Source organism: Prorops nasuta, unplaced genomic scaffold, assembly GCF_024137725.1.
Source record: "Prorops nasuta isolate Cenicafe-Biocafe unplaced genomic scaffold, Cenicafe_Pnas_1.2 PNAS00032, whole genome shotgun sequence".
NCBI classification, from domain to species: domain Eukaryota; kingdom Metazoa; phylum Arthropoda; class Insecta; order Hymenoptera; family Bethylidae; genus Prorops; species Prorops nasuta.
Genome location: NW_027116829.1, coordinates 469,532 through 495,617, shown reverse-complemented (window position 1 = coordinate 495,617; position 26,086 = coordinate 469,532). Strand labels below are relative to the sequence as shown.

The 26,086-nt window shown below is 47.3% G+C and overlaps 1 protein-coding gene and 1 long non-coding RNA gene across 2 annotated transcripts in view; one reads left to right on the top strand and one right to left on the bottom strand.

Moving 5' to 3' along the window:
• The window catches only part of LOC136783154 (uncharacterized), a 36,594-nt gene extending 21,104 nt beyond the window's left edge, over positions 1 to 15,490 (bottom strand). The window contains exon 1 of the long non-coding RNA XR_010824226.1: positions 15,289 to 15,490. This is a non-coding gene — a long non-coding RNA (uncharacterized lncRNA). The remainder of the gene's footprint in view (positions 1 to 15,288) is intronic.
• The window catches only part of LOC136783150 (RNA-binding protein MEX3B), a 34,071-nt gene extending 9,982 nt beyond the window's left edge, over positions 1 to 24,089 (top strand). The window contains exon 2 of the mRNA XM_066743048.1: positions 18,863 to 24,089. Within this exon, the coding sequence (XP_066599145.1) occupies positions 18,863 to 19,851 (989 nt within the window). The 3' untranslated portion in view covers positions 19,852 to 24,089. The remainder of the gene's footprint in view (positions 1 to 18,862) is intronic.
• The last annotated feature ends 1,997 nt before the right edge of the window (positions 24,090 to 26,086 follow it).

Genomic DNA, 26,086 nt, shown 5'->3' with positions numbered 1-26,086 from the left:
AGCCGTTACTCGCTGGTGGATAAAAAGAGGCACGGCTGGCCTAACCCCGATTTGGCACTAATTGTTGACGGGTCTCTAACGACGTTAAAGTCCCCCTCCAGCCCTATTCTTGCACCACGTGTTCGGATTTACTCGCCAAGCGTGCGAATTAAAATTACAAATTGCTCGACGCTCTCACCGCTCTGAGAAATCCCTCCAAGCTTTATCATTATTTATATGTATACATACGGCAAAGATTTGAGCGCGGGGAGAGAGAAAAAAGTCGATTGGTACGTTTTCGGCGCTTGTAGCGATCGCGCGCAACGATTCTAGCCCGGAGACACGATTCTTGCACTTGGTTAAACGGTGATAAGTGGCGAGAAAGAAGGCCGAAGAGCTGTTCACCTTTCGATATCTCGCGCGAAAACCCGTCATCGGAGTTTCTTCTGCATCCGTGACGAAATTCGTGGACGTGCACACACCTGCGAGGACTAAAAATAAGCTACTCGACTCTTTTTTGTCTTTCTTTCTTTCTGGAATCGCTCGCACGTGCAGTTTTTTTTTAGCTGTTATTGTAAAGTGTGCCGGGAAATGTGCTCGCTTGAAAATATGCTGATGGTTATCGAGTTATCCCAGAAGGTTTCGCAAATTCCCGCTCGATACTGACGATCGCAGCAATATAACAACAACAACAACAGGAGGGAATAAGATAAGAAGAAGTCGAACAATGCAATCGAACAATTTCCATACATAAGTATATGTGAGGGATCGGTTGGGATCCACAGAAGGAGCGATCGTGGGGGGAGGGAGGAGACAGAAATAGGAGAACGTCCGTTATTTTTCACACTGGATAAAATCGGTTCTGTTTGCTTTTCGAGGATTTCGAGATATCGATCTGGGAAGAATTTTTTCTGCGAATTTGCCTGATCGGTGGAGGATCATGGAGATGAGGAGTAGCAGGTTGTGGGACGATAAGGACTGAGAGGCGATGGCCGGCGATTCGTAGACAAAGAGGGCCCGCAGTGGTTCTCACGGGGGCCACACAGGCAGCGGGTTTCTTTGTCCGGCTGCTCTCTGCAGCAGCCGAGAGGAGGGAGGAATCCTTGAGACAAAGCGTCTCCCGCAGGAGCCGTAGACCTCTCGCCCCTCTATTATTATCTTTTTATTTATTTATTTCTGTCTACTGACCCCCCACCCCCCTCCCTCCCTCTACCGCCATCCATACTCGAATTCCCTGTTCCCCCTCATTGTGCACCGCCGCAGCACACGTCGACTCTGGCGGAGAGATCCACCTGCGTCCCAAATACCGAGATCACTCCGAGGTGCCCTCGACGAGCTTCTCGATCTGCCCCAACCTTCTTTCTCTATACACGCGCATACCTATGTATGTACGCGCGCTCTAATTTAAACACAGATTCCCATGATCAATATTGACTCGCGCGACAACTTTGTTATTCATCGTAATTGTGTACTTCACCTGTTGTCTCGTCGCCCTCCCCGACTCCGAGCCACGAGGTTTTGGAGAAACGAACGGAACGCTTCGAACGAGAGATAGATATAGCGCTGGAAGCGAGAAGGACTGCAGTATGTGGTGTGCGCGAGGGGGCCGGGGCCCTACGTAGCTGCTTGGTCGCGCGATAGAGTCGAGCGTCGAAGCATAAGAAAGGATGCGCGCCGCGCTGCTTGCGAACAGTCTCGTTTATAGAGTTCTTCTCAGAGTCCAGGTTCATTCTCCGCTGGGAGGTCAATTTGTAAGGTTTTTCCGTGACGAGGGTACCGTATCCCGTGTCCTACGAAGCTGACCTTAGCGCAACTGCCACGGGATTACAGATTATAATAGCCGTGTTTCACGGATCCGCTCGAAGGAACGCGTGGAATGGCGAATAAAAGCGTTTGCCTCTCGTTAATTAATACGCTTGATCGGGGAGAAATGGCAAACGCAGGTGCTGGTGCTGAGAAGATGAGATGTTTGTCGATGAGCTCGAGGAATGTCTCGCGCGCACCACTCTAATGGATCAGGCTGAAACGGAGGCCCGTTCCATAGGGACGTCGCTGCTTCGGCCTTTTCGATAAGGTTCTAGAGCTTCCTGTAGAAAGTAGACAAAAATCGAATATTTTCCTCATTGGCTGGCGATGCGGCACACCCGAACGGAAGAGTGGATCGTGCCTGGAATTGAAATTTTTCACCACGACGACGCTCGGCTCGTGCCTGCATGGATCTTTTTCAACCATTGGAGTATGATGTTTCTGAAGGGCCAAAGGGAGGGGATGGTCCTTTGCTCCTGGTTTTTCCGGGAAGGATCGTTCGAATAGCTGCTCGATCCGATCTTGGATAATATCGTTCCCAAGGATATAGAAATTGCTCAGGGTTAAACATCCCAAGTTCGCGAAAAACACTTTTGTGCCTTTGCCTTTGCCCTGTCTGGAATTACGATGCTATCTGCTTCGGAAGTTTCTCCTCGGGGTATATATACGCTAAATACATATATATATATATATATTGTATAGTTCCCTCGGCAAACGCCAGCAGGAGGAGCAAGAGACACAATAATCCACCGTGGCTTATCTCGGGCAGAAAGAACCTTATTATCAAAGCGACGCGACTCTTTCTTAAAATCGTTCTCCATGGAACTCTACTTTGAGCAAATTTCTGAATATCTTGAGGGATTCGTGGATGATTCTCGGAAGACGGCGCAGAGTGTGCGGAGTATCAACAATGTATATATAAACATAGAGTTAGTTGGATTCGCGTGCCGTGTGGAGGAAGGTTACATCGGAGTGCGTTTCGAGATGCGCAGGGACGAATTCGAAGGAGACGCGCGGAGGATTTTTGTCTCCCGCGAGAGCCAATCCGGCCGGGCGTGTTCTCGACGGAAGATATTCCCGCCAGCAGCAGCAGCGTCGAGGGAGAGAGAGAGAGAGAGAGAGAGAGAGAGAGAGAGGATTCGATGGAAGAAGGGCCCGTTCTGCCCCCCCCCCCCCCGCACATCCCACCACCCGTGATGGTTTCCGCCGGCCTTGGAGCCACTGAACCACTCCGTGGTTCAACGATTCGACGGAACAGTGGTGCTCAACTTGCACCTTTCCCTCCTCTCTTTCTCTCCATCTCATTTTTCGTCAATTCTCGCGCGGGCGCAAAGATAAAGAGCAAATATAAGAATGACGATGGGTAGAGCGTGGTTGGATGTACGCGGCATTCGATCGCGTTCTCTCCGAGGTATAATTATTCGGTCGCGCGTGGGAAGAATGGCGGAGTAAAATTGTCTGTCGTTGATCGTTTGGTAGGGAGAAAGTTGGGGACACTGGACAGGAAAACGGTCTGAAATTGTCGCTGCATCTGTCGAGTTTCTGCGTTTGCGCTGCTTCTGTTTCGTCGCGTCTGTGTGCGCGTCGGTGTATGGTAGTGTGCTATGTAGACTATATAGCATTGGGCGCGGTGGTGTGCGCGCTCGGGGTCACGTGTGAGAGGATGCGTTCGTCGCTGAAAGTGCAATGCGCTCTCTTTGTGTCTCTTCTCCCTTCCCCTTTCTCGAGATACCGACTGACCTTGAACGCGTTTGCGCGCCAATAGAAAAAACAGCCGAGTCCTACCACGACGTGTCACAACTCGGTATGATTACGCTTTCATGCTATATAACCGAGCAAACTTTTTCCAACCAATAAAACTGTCCAAACTCTGCTTCTTCGGGCTATCGCGGAGAATTCGCTAACGGAATTCGATTTTCGTTGGGCAATTTCGACAAATGCGATAGGAAATATTCCTTCGACGTGTGTTCCGTAATATTTCGATAATACACTGCTATATGAATAAACGAACATTGCAATTTTGCCAATCGGACTAATGAAATAAATATACAATTGGCGTTTAATTACTCTGCTCGTTTTTCTTCATATATTTCATAGGCCCGCAGTATCGAGGAGCGCATGCACGTATAGTAGTAGTAATTGCGTCGCGAAGACTTTTGGGATTTGGCTGGTGTTTCGAGGGCCCTGCTTCGTTAAGAGCGCGCGAGACTGGGGGGTGCGATATAATTAAGGAGAATTCGAGTGTCGGAGGGAAAGGAACGCGCGCGGGAAGTCTGGTAGGAAATTATGGAGCGCCACGTGGCTGGCTGGCTGCATGCACCATGTGGCGACGCGTTTCCGGACGAGAAACGCCAGTGGTGGAAGAAGGGGGGGGGGGGCGGGGAGAGTACTTTGCACCGCGCGATCACAAGTGCGCGAAGCTTCTCGACGAATTTGCGGGAGACTCCTTATTCTCGGAGCGCCTCCCCCCCCCTTCCCCCACTCTCTCTCTCTCTCTCTCTCCGGGAGAGCGACCACTCCTAGGAAACTCGCCGGAGGTCCATCGAGAATAGATATTGTCATCGAAGTATCGCGATGGTCGTGATGGTCATCGAGGAGCTCGCGCGAGAATAAACGAATAACTCCAAGTGCGATTTTTCAAAAGCCTCTTGGAGTTTTGCTCAGCGCGATCTTTCGAGGCGATACGAGGGAAATGGAGAAATTACCCCGAGGAGAGTGGTCGAATTTGAAACTGAGGAGAAATAAATGAGTGGCGATAAGGGGGGAATGGACGCGGTGTGGGACGTGGTGCGGCGTTTGGGCGATGACCTATTTTTTCAGGAAAAATCGATTCCCAGGCAAGAAATAAAGACACGCGTTCCACGTTTACTCAAAGTTCGCGAGGCCCACCGGCTCTTTCGCAACGGATTCAAGGATAGAAGCGAGCAACTTCAAGGCTCCGTCTGCCACGCTATGCCCCGGGCATCTTTCTTTCTTCTCGCTTCCCTTTTATAATATCCTCCGATCGATTTTCTACCTGAAACTTTCTTAAACTGCCGATAGGTCGGATTCACAGAAATTACCCAGCCGGTCAAAATCCCTCTGCTGCTGCCTCCTCTTCTATTGTAATCTTGTGAAAATTGCTTAAAAATTCCGGTTCTACCGACTAGTCTACCTTCTACAAGGTATATACTGCCACGATGGGTGAAAGAGAGAGAGAGAGAGAGAGAGATGGGAGAAAGGATAAATATTCTGTTGAAATTTGTAGGTAACTCGACACGAGACACTCGAACGAATTTTAATTAATAGCGTGTCCCCGCGCGATCAAATCGCGTGTCTCGTCATTCTTCATTTTTCATTCGCAATAAACCAGATTGGAATTTACTAACTGATGGTGTAGAATTTCTGTTTAACGTCATTTATCGACACGCGTTAATTGCGCTACTAAAAGTAGTAACGAAGCCAGAAATTCAATAGACCTGGTAATATTAGAACTCTGTGCTGTTCATTTTTAATTTTCATTCAAACTTTACTCTCTCTCTCTCTCTCTCTCTCTCTCTTTATATCTCAGTTTCTCTTATAGCTCTGCAGCCAAATCAAGTTAGAGATTTATCGTAGTTTGAAATTCAAGTTGTTAAATTAAATTGGTATTTTTATTTGACAAGTTAAGCATTTTATGCTCGAGGATCGTGCTAATTTTTCCAAGGCTCGCCCCTTCCTCCTCTATATACGAATGGGCCGCTTGCTTCGTTTTAAGAAGGAAGTATATACAGCTATATATACACCATGCACACACGCGTGGAGGAAGTTTGAAAGAAAGATGGTAGAGTTTGTGGGTGAGATTTTCTCGTTTCCTCGGAGCAGGTATAGAAATTCAATTGTACCACGTTGACAGACGAAATTGGCCAGGTCGAAATCTCCGACGAGGGTCCTCCGAGTTTCTCTTTTCAGGTACTTACCCTTCTTTCAGCTTTGCTAGCCTTTGGAAAGGAGGAAGAAAGAAAAATATTTCAGCGGAAAGGTTCGAGTTAGCAATGTACGTGTGTGTCTGCAGCACTATACGGAACTCTCTCGAGCGAGCGAATAAAAGCTGCACACCGAGAGGATCGACTGGTGAGGACGTACGCGAAGAAGCGAATATACCGGACGATTCGGATATGCACGATTCTCTCGTCGATGCAATGTTGTTGGGGGGCGTGTATAATTTGCCAAGAAGGCAGCCAGCCGACGATGCTCCTCTCCCGACCAGATTCGACGCAGCGTTGGCGTTTTAATCGATGGAGCTCCTGTTTTCGTGGCAGAAGCAATTCTTTGGAGAAACGTCATAATGGCACAGCACGCTCGCTCCCAACGTGGCTTTTCGTCCCTGAATAAAGTTCCCATGGAAACCATTGGCGTAGCTATCCGTTTTAATCTTGTTGCTGGCACGAGCATGCACCACCGAGCCATATCGATTGACACGCACGTTCGGGGGTGAGAATAAGTGAGAGAGCTCGTGCCACGCAGCACAAACCGCCTCTCTCTCTCTCTCTCTCTCTCTCTCTCTCTCTCTCTCTCTCTCCTCCCTGGAAGAACCAACCCGACGATCCTCCTCTTCGTTCCTCCAATCCAGAGGCTACAACACGCTTTTCACGGACGCTACAAAATATTTCCCCGCCAAAAATCAAAGAGATCCAGATTTCTTGGAGAACAATAAATTATCGAGACGGAGGTTTTGGTCGTTCGAGGGGAAATTTATTCGGGCTATTGTGAACGTATCGCGCGCGGAGATAGGAAAACTAGGATTTTCTATCAGTCATTCCCACGCAGGACGGGAGAGGCTGGATTTTTCGATAGTGAGCAGAGAGTGACGTGCGCTCGCGCGCTTTCTCTTTCCGCATAGGTGTTTCACAGCTAGCGCACAGAAGTGAATGGAAGGAACAATGAAAAGAACCGCCGCGTCACGCTTATCGCGTCGTCGCTGCGAGATAGCCCGCTGCTCTCCGTCGCGCGCGCGCGTGCTCGTTTCAGCCAATTAGACGCGTGCGTTCCGATGATGGTCGATTAATCAAGAGGCGTACATGATATTTGCTTATTGCACTCTAATTCGTCGTTACACGTGTACTCGTGACATTACATTCTTTTCTAAAGCCTCGAGACGAGGAGAGTTCCTCTTTCAGCGATCGAACGTCGCGACGGGCGAATAATGAGAATTGTGTAGAGGATGGAATTTTAAGAGGGGCTGTGGGATTGTATATAGAGTACATACGCGTGGATTGCGCGAGGAAAGATTAAAGAAAATCCCTCGAGGAATTAAAATAATAAATTGATGGATGGAAAAAATGGAGTTTCTCCGGGTGCACGCAGAAGACTTTCTCGAATTTGCTTTGATCGATTTTCACGAGTAATTGGCCGTATCTTTGTTGGAAAATTTCTGATGGAAAGGCGGCATGTCGTGTAATAATCGAGGTGTGTACGGTTGCGGATGATTCACTGTTGGGTCAATATACCTCGGGCTGGAAACACAGGTCGAGCCTAATGTACATGGGAGGGTTGTTTCCGGTGCTGATCGATAAGCCTTCGGTCTCTCCCCTCTCTATACACGTAATACATGTGCGTTCCAGTCGGATGGTCCTGAAATCGAGGAGGAACCAATCGAGGGACGCTGGTATAAACCCTACGTATATAAACGAATAATTAATTCCATTTCCCTGTCCACATTTTCAAAATCCTTCCTCCAGCAGCTACCCCGGTGGCACGAGCGAATACCAGCTATTTTAAACGATCCAAAATTCGCGCCTTTGGGAAATCAATCATTCTACTTTTTACTATTTTTTCTCTCGCGAGAAATCTAGAAAAGTGTTGCGAAATAGTTTGTTCTCGTTGTAAAATGTCTAGAAAGAAACTTTGAACAATAGCAATTGTCATCGATATAGCGAATCAACACTTTTATTATTTTTCCTGTGAAAAAAAAAAGCCTCGCGCGACAGAAAAAAATAGCAAAATAGTTTTTCCATTGTACATGATCGAGCGAGAAGGCGATAGAAAAGTTTGACACGGTTCGTTTAATTTCTCTTTTGATAAGTAGCTGCGCGTTATCACTGTTGGAATTATCGCAACCCCGTCCTTTGCTACGATAATCGGCTAACGAGGACTCGGGTGTCGCGGCCAATTTTCCATTTCCATTGAATTGTTTACGCAAACCAGCAATTTTAACAGCGGAGGGATATCTCGTTTCTTCTTTTCGTGGAATAAATATATATATATATATATACACGTAGGGGGGAGGGGGGACGAGGGCTGGTTTTATTCAACGCTGCTGGGATAGTTTTTCAATGGATGCGGTTTTTAATTGGGGTTGGAAAACGTGCTTCGCCTGTGGGACGAGTCAAGGTGATCGAATTGTTTGCGGCAAGCTTTTTTGTCGCGTGTATGTAAATGGAATTGGAGTTTGGGAAAGTTGTTGTCGAGCATGTGGATCACACGAGAGACGGATTCACTGGGGTGTACTCGAGTTTGCGCAGCCGCGTAGAGAAAAGTGTGCAAGAGAGGGAGAGAGAACGGTAAGAATAAGTCACTGTGCGTTTAGGGTTCTGCGAGGTTGATACGCCGCTGCTGCCAGGTTTTCAGTGTGGGGACGAAAAACGAGTTTCTACCACTGGTTCGTTCCTAACCTCTCCCTACTGCGTCTTACGGATGAGTCAGCACGATTGTGCTCGGAAACAGGGGGTGGAGCTCTTACGATCACGATCTATATAGTATACACAGTAGGGGAAAATGATTGGCGAGTAGTAGAAAGGTCTCCGCGCGTACAAAAAGCCCGTGGAAATGCCTGGCGCAAAAAGCGACGATTCTCTACGCTTCCACGGAAGCCCCGAATGGCCGAGTGTCCTCGTAGCCCAGAAGAGAAAAATCCTTGCAGAGCGAGTCCTAGATAAATGCTGGCGATACGTCGCGGCAAATAAAAGCCTCGAACAATAGTTTCGACGCCTTCGCAATTATTTCTCCGAGAAACATTTCACTTCTCTCTCAATCTTTTTCTCTCCAAGCGTCTTATTACCGCAGCTATAGACACTTTCTCCAGACTCGTTGAAACAATAATGTCCTTCGATGTAACAAGTTCATCCGAGAACCAAGCAAATCCCCACGGGTCATTGCACACAAGTCTGATTGGCTGGAAATCCTTTACTGCGAAAACGCTGATGTTTACCCTTCGATACGCGAAAGATCGCAGTCCCTCCACTCGACGGATTTCCGGCATAGACGACAACTGCTTCGACCTGTCCTCTTCTTGCTTTTTCTTATGACACTTTTTATTCCGCTGCTCTTCAACATGATATTCCATGGCTAGTATTATTTTTCATACTGCAATAACTCGTGGAGATATTTTCTTATGCTTTAACGCGAACAGCTTTTATAATGTTTTGATTTTTTTTTTCTTCGCCTTATTCTATAGACGCGTGTTTATCTTTCGTAGATTGAGAGAAGATTGTCTTTTTCTTATTATTATTCTTATACTGCCTGATTCTCTTTTATCCCCACATCCGTGTAAATTGGTTCGAGTATTAAAATGTGAAAATGCGCGTGTCGATTAGTTGCGACTTATACGTATAGGGTTCTTTCTTCGGGTGGCGTTAAAAGTTCGTTGAACGATGGTACGTCGACTCGTTGTTCGTACGTTTAAGCTCCCTCGCGCGTTCGTAAATATATATATATATAATAATAAAGTTATACGCGCGCGTGGAAAAGGCACTTTCGATCGACGTGGGACGTTGGCAGTCTGTTTTGACGCTAAATCACCAATGCCCACGCTGGATTTTGAAAGCAGCAGCAGCAGCAGCCTCGCAAGGAGGCCCGTGTGCCTGCCTTCCAATTAATTTTCATCCTTGCTAATATCCGTCATACGTCGCGCGTTTTAATTAGACGAGGGAGCTTAGAGCATTATTCTATTGGAAACGAAAGTCGCCGTTTGCTGGCCGATTACCTCGAGTTTTGTTCGATAGTCGGCAATTAGAAACTCGAAGAAACTTCTTTTGACTCTGTGTTGTACAGAGAGAGAGAGAGAGAGAGAGGGGGGGGGGGCAGAGAGCGACTGAAAGAGCAGGCCAAGATACGCGCGTTGACTCTCTTAATGATTTATCAAGAGACGCAGACTCAGCGATGATTAAATTCTGTAACTTTTCATGATGTAATTAGAAAGCCTAACACCTCATTTTGCAACCTTGTCGTTTCTCGATGAAATTGTTTCTGCGTTAGAAAAATCGAGCGTTCCGGTTGACATATATGCCAGGCAGTTGAATTTGCACCACGACTAATAGCGCTATTTGTGCCTCGTGATCGCCAATTCGCTCAAGGTTTTCGCACTCTGTCCTTCTCTTTAATATTTTGACGCTCCTTACTTTGGTCGTGCGATAATCTCTATCGCGTCGAGTTGCACGACTTTATGCCGTATACTCTTAGCTAAACAGCTTTGCTCGATCAGCACACGCGTTGTCAACGATTCGATTAAACGAATTTTCTTAGAAGATTGATTGTGCAAAGGACTCACCCTTCGCACCCTGAAAAGTCTAATGGAAATTAATATAATAGGATCAAAAAGTCAATGGTATTTCACTCTCCGAGGGGAAAATTTGTTATAGGTGAAATTTGGACAGAACGCTTCTATACACGGTACACCTTACTCTTTCTCTCAAAGTCAACTCTTCGCTCGACCTCGCTCAATCTTTTCTCGACGAATCACCGAAACGCGTGTTACATAATTAAACCTGGGATTCTTTTATCTCAACGTTAAATCTCAAATCCGGTATGTGCGGCTATTATTATATTGTAACGTAATCCGAATTGTGATTTTTGCCGGAGCAATCTTTCGTAGGAAAAACGAGTATTTGGCGGTGTGCGTTATAATAGTACCCGGCGGCGGGCGGCGGAGGAGGGAGGGAGTTATATATATATATATATATATATATATACTCGTGTAGAGCGCGAACGTGAAAGGTAAGCTCGTGGCTCAAAGCGTGAATAATGCGTGTAGCACGAGCGATTGTGAAACACGTGTACGAGAGAGCTCCAAGAGTGGAAGGACGCGATAAACAATGCCGTTTATCAATGGAATCACCTACTTACAGGTCCAGAGATCCTATCAAACGCCTAACCCCGACCCAACGAATCTATTCCAAGAAACCACCAAAATCCTTAACTCAGCGAATAATCCGAATTTTATGGATTAGGTGAAACTTGATGGTACAATGGATAAAGATCCGAGTGTCCCAGACATCCAATTGTCCAAATTGAATTCGAGCCGTAAAACTTTCCCACTCGTTTTATTCTATTGGGAAACAATTCGATAAGAGAAATTTATCAAACTTTTAATCGACTCTATTAACCATCGTCTCTCAAACGCGTTGTAATAATTCATTTTTCGGATATATATATATATATATATATATATATAGGTATACGTAAATGCACGTACGTCGACTCCCGAGTAGGAAGGAGCTTAAAAACTCCTAGCGTGCACGCTATACCGGTGCTTCCCGTTGATTTTTAAGAGTGGAAAACTACGTAACTTGTCTGGAGATTTTTTCGAGTACACGGGGGAAAGGGGGACGTGAGCGTTGTATACGAATACGCGCGTTTAGTCGCTGAGTCAACCGACTCGTCTGCCGTTTATAAGCGTCGGTGTGACCACCATTTTCACACACGCACCCTCCCTCTCTATGCTCGGCCTCACCCTACCACTGGCTCTCTCAGCAATCCAGCAGCTGCACTCCATCCAGTCTTTTTAATTTCCAGCAAAACTTACAAAGAAATCAATTGACCATGCAACTCTGGAATCGAATTACCGCGAGGGAACGAGCGTATATATAGTATATAGTATATAAAGATGAAAAATTCAAGCCGATGTGCAGTCAGTGACGTATCTTCGAAGCCACTTAATTTCTCCAGGGTTTCTCGATACGCGTCTGCTGCTAATTTAACGCAGAAACGCGAGGAGTAGTTGCGATACATCGGTCCTTTAAAAATTCAAGAGTCATATAGCTTACTGATAAATATATTTCCGTGCAGTTGCAGGAGGATTAATAGCAGCAGCCGATTGTCGTAGGCCCCCGAAGTAATTTATTCCCCCGTATCGATCTCCCCTGACCTCGTCGAACGGCGAGAATAAAAAGAGCAGGCCAAAATCAGCTATAGGCTTCGGTGTGTTCAGTCGTCAGCTGTGTCTGGTCAGCTGTGACGATCGAGCGTGGAAAAGAGCTTAAATCCAGCCCTCGCTGACGCATTGCAACCTCCGAGAATATTCTGGCTAATTTAGGGGAGAGGGAGAGGGGTGTTGCGAACTAGTCGATATTCTCGCGGAAAGAAAAATGGCCAATTAGAGGATGGAGACAAAAGAAGAAGGTTCGAGGAAGTTAAGAGGTTCGTTTACGAGCAATTCGCAGTATTACAAGGGGGTTTCGCGCGAGTGCGAATCTCGTGGGTATAACGCGTGTTTACGAGGAAAGAGCAGGCCGTTACTCCTGGCTGCTCGTAAAATGGCCTCGCGATGTAAAATCCAATTTAGATTGAGCAATGGCCCGCGGTTGGCTCAGAGTCTTCGAGTTTGAGGTAGGTCGATCGAGTGACTCACTCACTCTCGCCCTTCTTTCTCCTCGCAGCAGCGCAGAGCACATCCTACTGCATTGATAGAGAAACTTTCTTCCTTCTCTCTCTCTCTCTCTCTCTCTCTCTCTCTCTCGAATCAAAGGCGAAAGAATTTACGAGGTCGCGATCGGATTCCACCGCGGGTGCGATGATGCTCGATCGCTTTGATTTATTTAGTTGCAGTATACGGGTGCAGAGTTTTTAGCTGGCGCGCGACGCGTTTGTTTTTTCCTTGAGAATAGGGTAAACGGTTGAACGATCTTTCGAGAGAATCAAGCTGGCTTCTCGAAGACTCGAGTTAAGGACGAATATAAATAGTGACTGGAGGGCACTCATACGTGTCCCGAGGGACTTTCAGGGGCACGTTGTCCATGTTGGGATAAAATGCTCGTTCCACTGAGCTACTGGAGGCACTCGCGTGCAGCGCCGGTACATTTATCCTACTTACACTTTGACTCGCGTAGCTAACATTAACATCCTTCTTGTTAATTACGATATTACCATCCTTCCTATGCTTTTGTGATCCTATCTCGAGAGAAAAACGCAAATTCACCAAGCTCATCTATCTGATATTCATTTGCGCATGTGTGTGTTTGTTTGACAACGCTCCTCTATACATGTAGAAATATAGCTAGCTAATAGCTTGTGGAGCAAATTGTGTCAATTTAATTGCTGGCTCGTGGGTGTAACAGTTGGAAAAATAAACAATTAGCTCCTGGTGACTTCTGAACACATATAGGTATGTATAAGGTTTATGTCTCAAAGTAGCATACCGAAAGTCCCTGTCAGAGGTTCGAGTGGTCCCCGATAACGCGCGAGAGCAGCATTTTCGTTGGAACCTGTGGACAAGAGAAGAGTGTTCCCAAAGTCCCTCGAGATTTCAATGCACTCTTCCCTGCAGTCACTCGGGGATACACGCGCATTCGTAGAAAGCTAAAGGCAAAAGTGCATTTCGACTCGAGTATCAATATAGTTTCGAGAAAGCTCGAAACCATTTCTAGACTCTCCCTCGACTCTAGGAGAAATATAATTGCCTGCGATTATTTCCCATTGAAATCCAATCTTCGAGCTTGGAATAAAAAATTTCTCTCGAGTTAAAACACAAAGAAAGGAGCTTTGGAACGATTGGAGATTTTTGTCAAGAAAGGAGAGGAACGTTGAGAAACGAGGCAAGATGTGTAATCACGGATGATGGCTATGCAGTACTGGTCGAATCCCTTTATTATTTATGAGCTTCCGAATCAGATGGATGAAATGTTTGCTTCATTATCATACTGGATGATACTTCCGAAGGTTCGTGAAAGTCGCGAAATAGCATTGGGATGTATCGCCTGCAGTTTCGATAAGGAGAAAATAACGCGCAGGTTTATGTGCGCAGACTTGACGAATTTTTCGGTGTATTCTCGGGTACTGGGAATTTGTCTCGAATGTTCTCGGCGAGGTAGTAGTAGTAGTAGTAGGAAAAGCAGAGGAGAGAAGCAGAGGACGAGTAACCGAGCAGGCTAGTGATGGTAGGGAGAGAGGAGGAGGAGGGGAGGGGGATTCGACGAGCTCTAGAGGAGAGAGAAGAGAAAGAAAAGGCCTGGCCGAAGAGGAGGCGAGGAGAATGAATGCGGTTGGGCGCAGTGTCAGTGGAGTTCAATCTTAATATAGTGTGACCCCCACTGCCATTCGAGACAGTGTCGGCGACTCGAGTCGACTCGTCGACTCCTCCGAGCCGAGCGCAGTGAACGGGTGCGTGCATTGCACCTTATCCCGCCGTGAGGAGGACTCGGGGCAAGTGGAAGAGAAGACGTGGGAGGGGAGCAGAGGAGAATTAGCAGAGAGAGAGAGAGAGAGAGACTCGCTCGTTCGTTCGGTTATTTCAGAGACATCGGCCTCGTACGCGTGCACGCCACGCGGCACACACGCGGGATTGCTCGGCCGAGTGTCATCGATCTATTTTCAGTGGGGCCTGGAATTTCTGGCCTTCGCTCAGAGACAAAGGGAGGAGGCACGGAGTATTGCACGGACAAACTTTCCGTCTTTTCTACCCAATCATTCTTCCCCCCCCCCTCTCTCTCTCTCTCCTAAAATGCCCAAAAAATATCCATGCAAAATTTCTCTACGCCTCCTCGAGCAGAACACGCAAAGATCCTACGCGAGTCCTCTGGACCTACCCATAGTATAACATGGCACTAAATTCCAGAGGGAAAATTGGACGAGTGTGTATGACGAAAGAATGGAACGGTGAGAAGAATCCAAAGTATGCGAGGAAGAACGGAGGATGCGAAGCCCGCGGTGGACTCGGTAGGAATGAACTCGGGCGAGGAGTTTTAGCGCCATCCGGTGGCCAATTGGTCCAACTACGATGCGTGTGTGCGCCTCTCTCGGCCTACCGGGGGGATATATAGCTTCTTTCCTGGAAGCCCGGTCGGTCGACTCGACACCGTCGCTGCGACGCGTAGACAAACACCGTACACGGTCACCATTCAGATGCATATTAAACCACTTTCTTCTTCTCTCCCCATCTCTCATGTGCCTATATGCTTCCTCTTTCGTTATCCACAACTCTTAAGATTTCTTACGTGCAAATCCTCCATTGATCCGACTTTTTCGATAGAGTTTGACGAAGGAGGAGGAGGAGGACATTGTACTATTGTGGATTGTGCATAGAGGCAACTGGTTGGGGAGTAAGGGGGGGGGGAGAGGGGGGAGAGGAGACTCGCAGAGACTCGATCAGCTTTAAGAGGAATTTAGTGGAAGCCATAAACGAGCGTCTCTGAGTTTATCTGGCTTATTGGAGTTTCCACGGATGTTCCGCGGGTGGATGGGGATCGGGACGAGGTGTGGAGGAGTGGGGATGGCTCGGCCGTTGCTTTGTGGGGGTGTTGGCCTTCAACTTGACGGCGCAGTTTCACTGACCTGCCTGAGAAACTCGTGGATAGCCGCGCAACTCGCGCGCTCGGGACGCACGAACACGTTGAGATATGCCAAAGGGTACCGCTATTTCGGCTCCCTCCGGCCCTAAGCAAATCTACGAAACCTCTAGCTTTTCACCAATGCCAAACACACACACACACACACACACACCACTTTCCTCTTTCACGCTAATTTCATCGTAAAAACCGACGGGTTCTTTCACTTTCCATTATATCGTAATTTCCACCTCAACAAGTACATCGTTGCCCGATGTAATTCCAGATTTGCCTCTGCTCTTTTACGGATCGAATCTCGACGCGAAATTCTTTAATTATACATTCGGATACTGCTATGCTATTTTTGATATATCCAAATCCGTTATTGACCACGGTGAGTTCCTGATGATGCTACACAGCTTTTGGGGCAGATTTCCGTGGATATTCCCGAGAGTAAAGGCGAAAGCGTTTGGCCGGTCAGCGTAATTAAATCTGCTCCAGATGGCCCTCGCGCAACAATTTTTCCATCGGGAAGCGCCACTTGGCGTTTTCTCAAGAAACAAACGTGTGTAACTTCTTCTCCTCCCGTGTATATAGGATCAAAGTTTTCCAGTATCTAGGCTACGCTTTTTCGGCTGGCGAAGTTGATATGTTGCGAAGCGTGTTAGAGCACAAGAACAAGAAAAAGAAGAAGAAGAAGGGAGGGAGGGGGAGGAGGAGGGGGTGGGGGGTCGGCGTGTGACTATTGATCTGGCGGAGTTGCTGCCGTTGGCGCCGTGGTGGATTTCAGCAACGTCACTGCTAGCCGATTACGTGTCGTCGAGAGAACGAGAACCAACATTCGATACCGCGTTGCTTTTGCGCAGGAGGCGAACCACGTGGTCTCTGTGCACGTGAAAATCCACCAGACGCGGCCATCTTGCGCTACCAATAAGAACAAGAAAAACCGGACGAAAGGCTGGCGATAGCTGGAATATCGATGCTTCTCGAAAAAAGAGAAAAAGAAACAAATTTCTTTTAAAAAACTCTATAGCAAATATACGCCATTATCGATACGTAAAAACACGCAATAAAATTCACGAAGAGTTACATGTATATACAATTGGAATAAAGAAGCGTGTAAAGTTGTTTTGGGAAATGAATAAAGAAAGCGAGTAGGTTTACGAGTGTGCTGCGAGGAAAATGGTCGAAGCAGAGAAGTATATGGAGCAGGAAATTGGAGTTTTCGCAGAAGGAGCGAGCCCGGTGAGAGAGAGAGAGAGAGAGAGAGAGAGAGAGAGAGAGAGAGAGAGAGAGAGAGAGAGAGAGAGAGAGAGAGAGATACGATTTGGCGAAGGAAGGAAGGAAGGATAAGGAGGAGAGAGGTTGGCCGGTCATCCTGGCCCTGGCAGTTGGATGCCGGACAAAGGGGCAGAGCTAAGGTTGCCCCCTTCTCTCTCTCTCTCTCTTATTTCGAGCGTTCGTTCCTCTCGGCGCATCTCTCTCCCTCCTCACCTTGGTCGCGGCCCTTCAACCGTCTACGACCCACGCCTCACCTCTTCCCCCCTCTCTTCTTCGTCTTCCTCTTCTTCTTCATCTTCCATTCCTTCCTTTCTCCCTCCTATCTGCAATCACGCGCGCGCACACGCGTCCCGTGCACGCACACCACTCACCGACATCGCGTCCCGCAGCTCACCTGCCTACCTACCTTCTGCCAGAGTTATTTCGCCGCTGAACCACTCTACCCTACCTGCCTGCCCCTTTCCGGAAAGAAGAAGCTTCTAGAAACGGAAACGCTCCTCCTCGGAGGAGCGTCCTTCCTGCTGCCATCTTCCCATCTTGCAATTCTTCATATATTCCTCTGTAACTGCCAGTTGACGCTCGAAGATTTCCCTAGGTTAATCGGGGGTAGAGAATAAAGAGGGGGCGGTGGACCGAGTGAAATAGGTGCTGGCCCGGTTAGAGGTGGAACGTTCCGAAAATAACGCTCGCGATCGATAGGAGCGAGGCGAAACAGGTTTCACCCCATTAATACGAGGATGCGGGGGTCTGCGTCATAGCTTTCCTCGCAGGGCAAGCGTTGTCACCTTTAAAGGATTTACGAGCGCTCCGGATCGAGATTCCAACGAAGGGGGTTGTCGCAAGAAGCCAAAAGTTCCTCGGCCAAAAACGATCGTTAATTAATTTCCAGCTCCCCCCCCCCCCCCTCCCCTCCCCCTGCCCGAAACTGCTCACTCGGCCACTGTCCAGACTTTTGTCTCTCTGCGCGCGGAGAAAAACCTTGCCACTTGTTTAAGGATGCTGCTCGTTGTTCACCGGGGAAGGAAGCTCCGTAAAGATGCAGACTCTGACTGCGGTCTCTCTCTCTCTCTCTCTCTCTCTCTCTCTCTTTCCTCTCCACGTCACACGATATTAGCATATTTTTACACATCTCCCGCTGGTGGAATACAATTGTTCCTATATATATACCTTTCGCAATGTCGAAGATTCCGCTGTTCCTCGCTCGCTTAAATCGAGCGAGTTCGAAGAAGCTATATATGCTGGTTGTTCGAGCGGCCAGTAATAATTCGAGGCGTAATTTCACGCTCGGAAAAATGCGGGATTGCCACGCTAATTGCATCCACGCCCGTGAGACGGCCTCGATGCGGTGCACGATGCGTGCCGTTGCTTGCTGCTCCCCGTGGAAGACGTCCCTGACATTGTTGGAAGGACTCGATCGACAATGTTGTGCTTCAAAAATTCCCACTGAAATAATTTCTTTCTCGTGCATCGCTGTGCAACTTGACATTGTGCATTTATTGTGGTGGAGTCAAATAAGGAGTCGGTTCTTCCATCGATAGTACCATCGTTCGATTATACACGAAGACGATCGATGCACTATGGAAGACGCGTCCCTGACATTGCTGCGTTACGCAAGGACTCGCGATATAAATATACATATATAGATAATTTGTGTAAAAAATAGTTTCTTTCTCGCGCACGACTCGCATACATGGAAGGTTTGGTATAACGGCGATGGAAGCTGATAATATATTTGCGAGGAGTGAAACGAGTCGGGGTTTCCATTAATAGTGGTAGCGCTTGATTATACGAAGAGCGCGAGAAATGGAAAGGTATGCGAGTGCGGGCTCTCTGTTTCGCGCGGCGAAGGAGAGAGTGAACTGAATGAAAGGGGGGGGGGGGGAGAGAGAGAGTGGGGAGGCTTGGGACTTGGAGAAGGAAGTTGTTCACCTGCATTGCTAGCATTGCGCCGGCTCAAGGCCAGAGAGTCTGAGAGCGAGACCGAGGACCAGACCATCAGGTCGGAACCTCCTTCCTTCCTTCCATGCGTAGTTTGCCACAATTGCGCGTTGTACTCTCTTGTTCCTTCCCTGCATGTACAGTCCAGCGTGTGTGTGCGTGTATGGAAATTTGGACGATTATCCAAATCCTCCGTAACGCTGATCCTTATAATTATCGCGTTTCTCCACTCGTTGGTCCTTTTACGATAAAAGAAAGGGCGATCGAGCGTATATATACCTATATGATATGCATGTATCTGACGATGGTATACGATATATTATACCCGTTAGACTAAAATTTGGTATTTGATCTGATTACAGGTTGCAAGATCAAGGCGCTGCGCGCAAAGACGAACACCTACATAAAGACACCGGTTCGCGGCGAGGAGCCCGTGTTCGTGGTAACCGGGCGAAAGGAGGACGTGGCCAGGGCAAAGCGAGAGATCCTCTCGGCGGCCGAGCACTTTTCGCAGATCCGAGCGTCCCGCAAGAGTTCCCTGGGTGCCCTGCTGGGGGCGCCACCCGGGCCACCGGCTTCGATGCCGGGCCACGTGACCATTCAGGTGCGCGTACCGTACAGAGTAGTGGGCCTGGTAGTGGGCCCGAAGGGCGCGACCATCAAGAGAATCCAGCACCAGACGCACACCTACATAGTGACGCCGAGTCGCGACAAGGAGCCCGTGTTCGAGGTTACGGGACTTCCGGAGAGCGTGGAGGCGGCGAAGAGGGAGATCGAGGCCCACATCGCCCTGAGGACCGGAGCGGGACCGGGAGTGGAGGAGGTTGACCTTCTGGGCGCCCTCTGTCGCGGCGGACTGGGATCCATCCTGGGTTGCCTGGATCCACCTGGCTCGAACGCCTCCAACGGCTCCAGCGGCGCCTTCTCCAGCAGCGGCAGCTGCAGCAGCTCCAGCAGCAGCTCCGGCGGACCCGGGCTGAACGACCTCGTGGCCATCTGGGGCGCCGGCCTCGAGCGGGACGAGGGCCTCGGTGAATCACCGTCCTTCGAGTCTCAGACCCAATCGGCCTCGTCGATCTGGTCCTTCCCGGGGGTAGCACTGCCTTCGAGGCCATCCCCACCGGCCTCGGCCAGCCCGGCCTCACCGACGGACTCCCTCCTCGGGGGCGGCAGCGCCAGTGGACGTCGGGAGTGCGTAGTCTGCGGGGACAAGGAGGTGACCGCCGCTTTGGTACCATGCGGACACAATCTCTTCTGCCTGGACTGTGGTAACAGGGTCTGCGAGAGCTCCGATCCTAGCTGCCCGGTGTGCTCCAGGCCGGTTCTCCAGGCCCTCCGCATCTTCTCCTAAACTCCGAGGGAGCGCCGGGAGATTCGAGCGTCGTCCTGGATGTCGTCGTCGTCGTCGTTGTCGTCGTCCTTGTCCTCCTGCCGCAGGGACTTCCGGGATCCTCGAGAAGATGGACGTGCCAGTGCGGCTGCTGGTCGCCTCCCCCCTAGCCCGCCGCCCCCCCTTTCACAGAGGGCGTCGCGACGCCACCCACCAACCACGACGCCTCATCGGACGCGCACAATGTCTCAATTCCACTGCTGCCAATAACCTCTTCTACGAGCCGGGAATGCCTGGGTCGTGCGCACCAGTCGAGCCGTTCCCGCCGACCGGATACAACGAAGCCAGCTTTTAACAAGCTCTTTAAGTTCTGCGAGAAAGAGAGTCTGCGAGGATGATAGTCATTTAGAATGCGAGCGAATAACAGAGAGAGATCTAGATATATATTATATACATATATATTATATATACTCGACCCCAATCACCGTTTATGTCACACCGATCCCCCCCCCCCCCCCCCCATACGGTAATAATTCGCGCGTTTGCTGGACGACCACTCGCACCCGCGCCTCATCTCTTTCATCCTTCTTCTTCTTCTTCTTCTTCATTTTCATCCTCTTTTCTATCTTTCTTCTTAACTCGGTTAACCTCGGGTCTGCCTTGGACCACTAACTCTATCGATATTTTTATTCGCGACTCTCTGTTTCTTTTTAACAATTTGAAGGTTTTACTACCATCGGACTCCGATAATTCAGAGTCCAGGGCAGACCTTTTAACTTGGAAGAGTTTTTTTTGGGACTTTTCACCAGTTATTCGATTATCTTTAGACTTAGGAAAAAAACATGTGCCATCGATCATTACGTTGTGACAGGGTGCCTGGTCGATACCAGCGTTAAAAAATCGAGGAGCGAAGATTATTCATATTTAGAGATATTTTTCTCCTCTCCGGTGGAATAGAAGAGCGAAACCAGAGACAGAGATATTAGGGAAAGAAAGCGAGAGAGAGAGAGAAAGAGAGAGAGAGAGTGGGATTGAGAGAGGAGAATTATAACGATAATAAGAAACTATACAAGATTTTATGTATTGGACTGTTCAAATTATTTTACGCGCGCGCGATTGATGAGATATTTTATATATTGGCGTATTTAAGATGCTTTCATTCCATTTATTATTGTAGATTTATTTTTCATGTTCTAGATTTATATTGCGTTTATCATTGCTACTTGTTTGGAATGCGCGAAGAGTGTTTTAGATTTTTGTACATATTTGACTTTTCTCTTTTCTTTAGTTTAACATATCGAGTGGCACAAAATTTGATCTTATATCAAAGGCATTGAACTTAAGTATCTATTTATGATTAAGAATACCGCGCGAGTTGCTACGTGCGAATGCGCAGCGGGCACATGTTTGGTCGTCCAGTTTATCATTATCCTGCGATTCTCGTAAGGATTGGGTATTATCCAAAATCCAAGTCTGATATGCGTCGTAAGTTCCTTCCTCTTTGCTGATCGAGGGCCGTTTGCCCCCGTGGATATTACCAAATGAGTCGAAAGGAAATGTTTAAACGAGCGTCACTGTCTACTACTCCATCGTAGCCATCGTCTCGATCGAAAGGATCGAACACGGACACGCGCAAAAACACAGCCACAGCCACGCATATACGCGAAGAGGATAGGGAGAGTCCCTCGATCTCGCGACCCTGCAGGTGTTTCTGCGAGCTGACAGACGCGCTTTAACCGACATCTCTTGCTAATAGAGTATTATCTTACCTTTATATAAGCGACATAGCAATTGAACTAATAATAACACTAATAATAATATTAATAATAATATTAATATATATTGTATATGTATATACGTATAAAGGTATATATGTATATGGCGCGAGGATATTTTATCGAGGAGATTTAGATTTTGTATTTTTCGCGTATTTCGCCTGGGATGTCGAGTGAATCGCGTGCTGCACTCGAGGGATTATTCTGCTCGCGCGAGCTTTTAGAAAGAGGCTGCTCGCATTCGTAAAGAGAGTAGTAACGAGAGAGGTGAAATGGAGGAGAGAGAATCGCGCGAGAGAAAGGGGCAGTACGATGGATAGACCTACTCTCTCTTAGGGATGGACGACGCATGTATAGCTTTTATTTCGAGAGGCGTATTATTATTATTATATTGCAGTATATATCATACATATTATATATATATATATATATACATACATACATACAAATATATGTATATATAGATGTATACGGGCGCGAGGAGCGTCAAGATTCGAACCGGGCCTTCGCAGGATCCACTCTGTATAAAGGAAGGACGCGATGACAACGCTTTTTATTCGCTTTTTATCTCTTTTCGTTCTTGCCCTGATAATGGCGAGCTTCGCTCTCTCTCGTTGAGAACTTAATTTCTTATCGCGAGAATTTCCAAGCTCGTCATGTGCAGCTGGAGCTGCGAAGGCGCCTGGCGTACCTACTTTTTGTGTTCCGTTTATATCGCGCGCGGTCTCTCTCAACGATGGACGGAAAATCCACTGGACGGAGCCGCCGGATCTCGTAGGCCGGAAAAATTGGCGCAGCGCGTTGTCCAGTTTTCCCTCCACCGTTCGATAGAGAGAGAGAGAGAGAGAGAGAGAGAGAGAGAGACTCTCGTTAGAGAAAATCTCACGTAGCTCTTAAAAGGAGGAAGAATCCGCGTTTCCCCCTTGGGCGCTTGGATCCTTTCTCTCATCAATACACGTGTCGAGTTTGCTCTCTTTTTATCCATTTACCACGATTTTCACCCCCCCCCCCCCCCCTCGCCCACTCTTCATCCATCAAGAACTTCTCGTCAACGTTGCCATCTCGTATTTCCGTTTTTCCACGATAATGTGCTCAAGTAGCAGCTCCGAAAAAGCTGCGCTGCTTTACACATATATGATGCATATTTCGCGTATATGTATATAATATAAAATATTGAAATCCACCGATGTCGGATGGAGAGAAATAGATATTTTTTGGGTCGCTCCGGCTGTGCGCAGCTCTCTATAAAACGAGTGTCCCGGATTCATCGAGACCGCGACAATCCATTTGGCTTTTCTTTCGAATATTTTTCTTTTATCCCATCGCGAGATAGCTTCTACCTTTTATGCGCTTTTCCTCCCTTTTTCATTCTTCATACTTATTCCTGGCGTGTTCCTGCCACAGCCATACATATATATATATACGATTAAAACAGAAAGCATTCGCGTGCATAGACGGGGAGACACGGGAAAACAAGCACCGATACGAGCACGCGTCAAGAGGAGAATGGCAAATGCAAAAACGCGCGATGATGTTTATATATTATTATTTATTTACGTGCCACACGCGTACACTACGACACAAACATACGTATAGCCAGGTACAGCAACGCGTGAATTTCGACATACCTGCACGCTCGTGTTTACATCCAAAGCCTGTACATTTATATATATATATACAGGTGTATATGTGTATGTACGTGTATATGCGTGCGTATAAGAAACAGTGCTCCAGAGAAAGCGAGTAAGAGAGAAACAGAGAGAGTTTATTATATTTAAGTTCGAAGCAAAGTATAAATTTTATATTTTTTCTATTTTAAGTATAGAGAAGTAAAAAGAAGCAAAAAAAGGTGATGACATAGGCATATACTATATTATATTATTAATATATATATACACATACATATAAGATATATTTATAAGTATTCTCTTTAGCGTCTACGTTTCGACTGGCGTACGTGTCACACACCGGCTTTGTCGGTGGGCGTGGGCGTACACACACACTGATACATACACACACGTACACGTAGACCATGCCGGATAATCTGTCAGTCTATTCGCTATAATACAATTCTGAAACTTAAAAATTTGTGAGAGCAAAGTGGTGGGTGCGAAATAGAAGGGCGAAAGTGGGAGCAAGAGAGAGTTTTAAAAGAGTTATCCAATAAATGAAACAATGATTTTCAGTTGCATAATTATATTATGTATGATATAGAAGGGACTCGGAGAGAGAGAGAGAGAGGGGGGGGGGGCGGTATAATAATCGGAAGTATAAACATATATATTATTTATAATTTAGGAGTGTTTAGTATATGCGAGAAAAAGATTATAATACGCGAATATATACATATATATTATATAAAACGATAGGTAAGGACCTATACAAGATACTTACTCTTACCGATACGCGCGCGAGGGTGTGTTTTTAAAGGGCGGTTGCCGGAACAAGCAAAGGTCACAATTTTCATTTTATCATTTCTCTCGAGTTTTCAAGGTCGATGCTAGAAGGAGGGAGGGAGGGAGGGAGGGAGAGAGAGAGGGAGGGATGGATGGATGGATGGTCGTCGAATGAAAATATTGGAAAAGAATGGAGGAAAGAACGTTGGAGTAGAATTTACTTAGCGTCGATACGGTTAATTTTGGTGGGGCTAAAGTTTTGGCGCGCGGGTGTAAGCATGCGAGGCTGAAATACGAGCTGGTTGCCAGTGATGTTGTCGAGAACCTCCGCTAGACTTTGGCTGAGGAGATCTAGGCGAGCTAGACAAGAGGCTTCACTTTGGCCGAGGTTCTGACATCGCGCGCGGAGTCGGTTATCTTTATCGGAATCGTCATCATCATTCATCGTGTTTCCCTCTCTGCTTTGCAAACCTCAGTCCCTTTTCTTCTTCCAGCGGTGGGGGGAGAGCCCGATTCCATTTCCATTGCGTCGCAATATTCAGATCCCGGAAACGTGTGTATGCATTCGCGCGCGCGCGCCCACCTGACAGAGGGAAGAAACGCCTCCTGAAATCGTGTCAACCGTCTGTAAATTCTCGCTCGCGTTCGTTTCTTCGAGTTTCCTCGCCATCAGCATTCCATCGCGTCCCATTCAGTACACATGTACGCCCCACACACGCACATTCTTCATCCTCTCTCCTCGAAATCATTGGCACTCTCGATCGCATCAGCATCAGCAACATCTCCAAAATCACAGACACGCACACTCGTTCCTTCTGCCCAAACATCGTCAACTACCTCATCATCATCAATCGCATCATTAACATCATCGACGTCAACCTTGCCATTCGTATGATCCAAGACACAAGCAAAACCTTGAAATCATTATCATCGCGCACGGTCATTATAGCTTTACCGATATCGTCTGTATTCGAAACTTTTTTCTCTTCTATCTATCCCCCCCCCCCCCCTAAACCGTTGCCAGTCCTCCTTCGTTGGATCAATCGTTATTGTTATTACTACCGAAAATCACTCTCCAATCGCGATAATTATAATCTAAATTATCATTGTTATAATCATTAAAATTATCATTTATCTCCTCGTTATCGTTATTCTCGTGAAATTCTCATTTTAATCTTCGTTATCATTGTCGCTCGACCTATTATTTAGAGTATCATCTAAAATCACGCTCGTCGCCGCTCTGATGAATAATTGTACCTGCTCCCCTCCCCCATGTGCATTAAGTAATTAACGTGCGTGATGGCAGGAGCCGACCCGCGGGACAAAAGTCAGTAGCTCAAAACTGAAACGGGAGCAGATGTTGAACTTTGACCACCTATTTTCACACGAGCACGATCGATGCATCTTCTATTATTACGCTAGGAATATCGCGCTTCGTGCGGGATCTCTATTGGTGGTACACGCCGTGTGCTATAAAGGAAAAGTTGCTTCGCCGAATGAAAACGCCTTATCGGCGGCCCGCTCATCGATAATCGATCGACGATCCTCGTCGTTTCCTTTCCTTCGGCTTCTTTCTCGTCTACGAACACGCGTCACGGACGCTCCAACTTCGTCGTCTATACAGATACAACATTTAACATTTAGTAAAGACATGCGGAACGTGGACACCGACGAGTAGCAAAATAACATGTAATATGTATATCCGTAGAGTCTTCTGTGTATGGAGAAATTAACGTAACTACTTAAACTATATATATATATATATATATTCGTAATGTATTAATCATCAATTTTAATGATTATTAATAGCCACTGGCTGTGACCGATAACTGCCATTTTCTTAAAAAAAAAAAGAAAAATGATAGAATACGAGTTTTAGATACCTACACGCGGAAAGCTCGAGAAGAACGAGCATCATTTTTAAAGGGGTAAACGGGAGGGGGGTGGGTTGCGTATACAGAGACACGGAAGAATTACACACGCGCGCGTTTAAATGCGATTTCCGCGATTCGGGTCGTAAGGGGGAAATGAAATGATAGAGAGGCACACACACACACACCGAAAATTGACAAAGTAGCAAAAAGA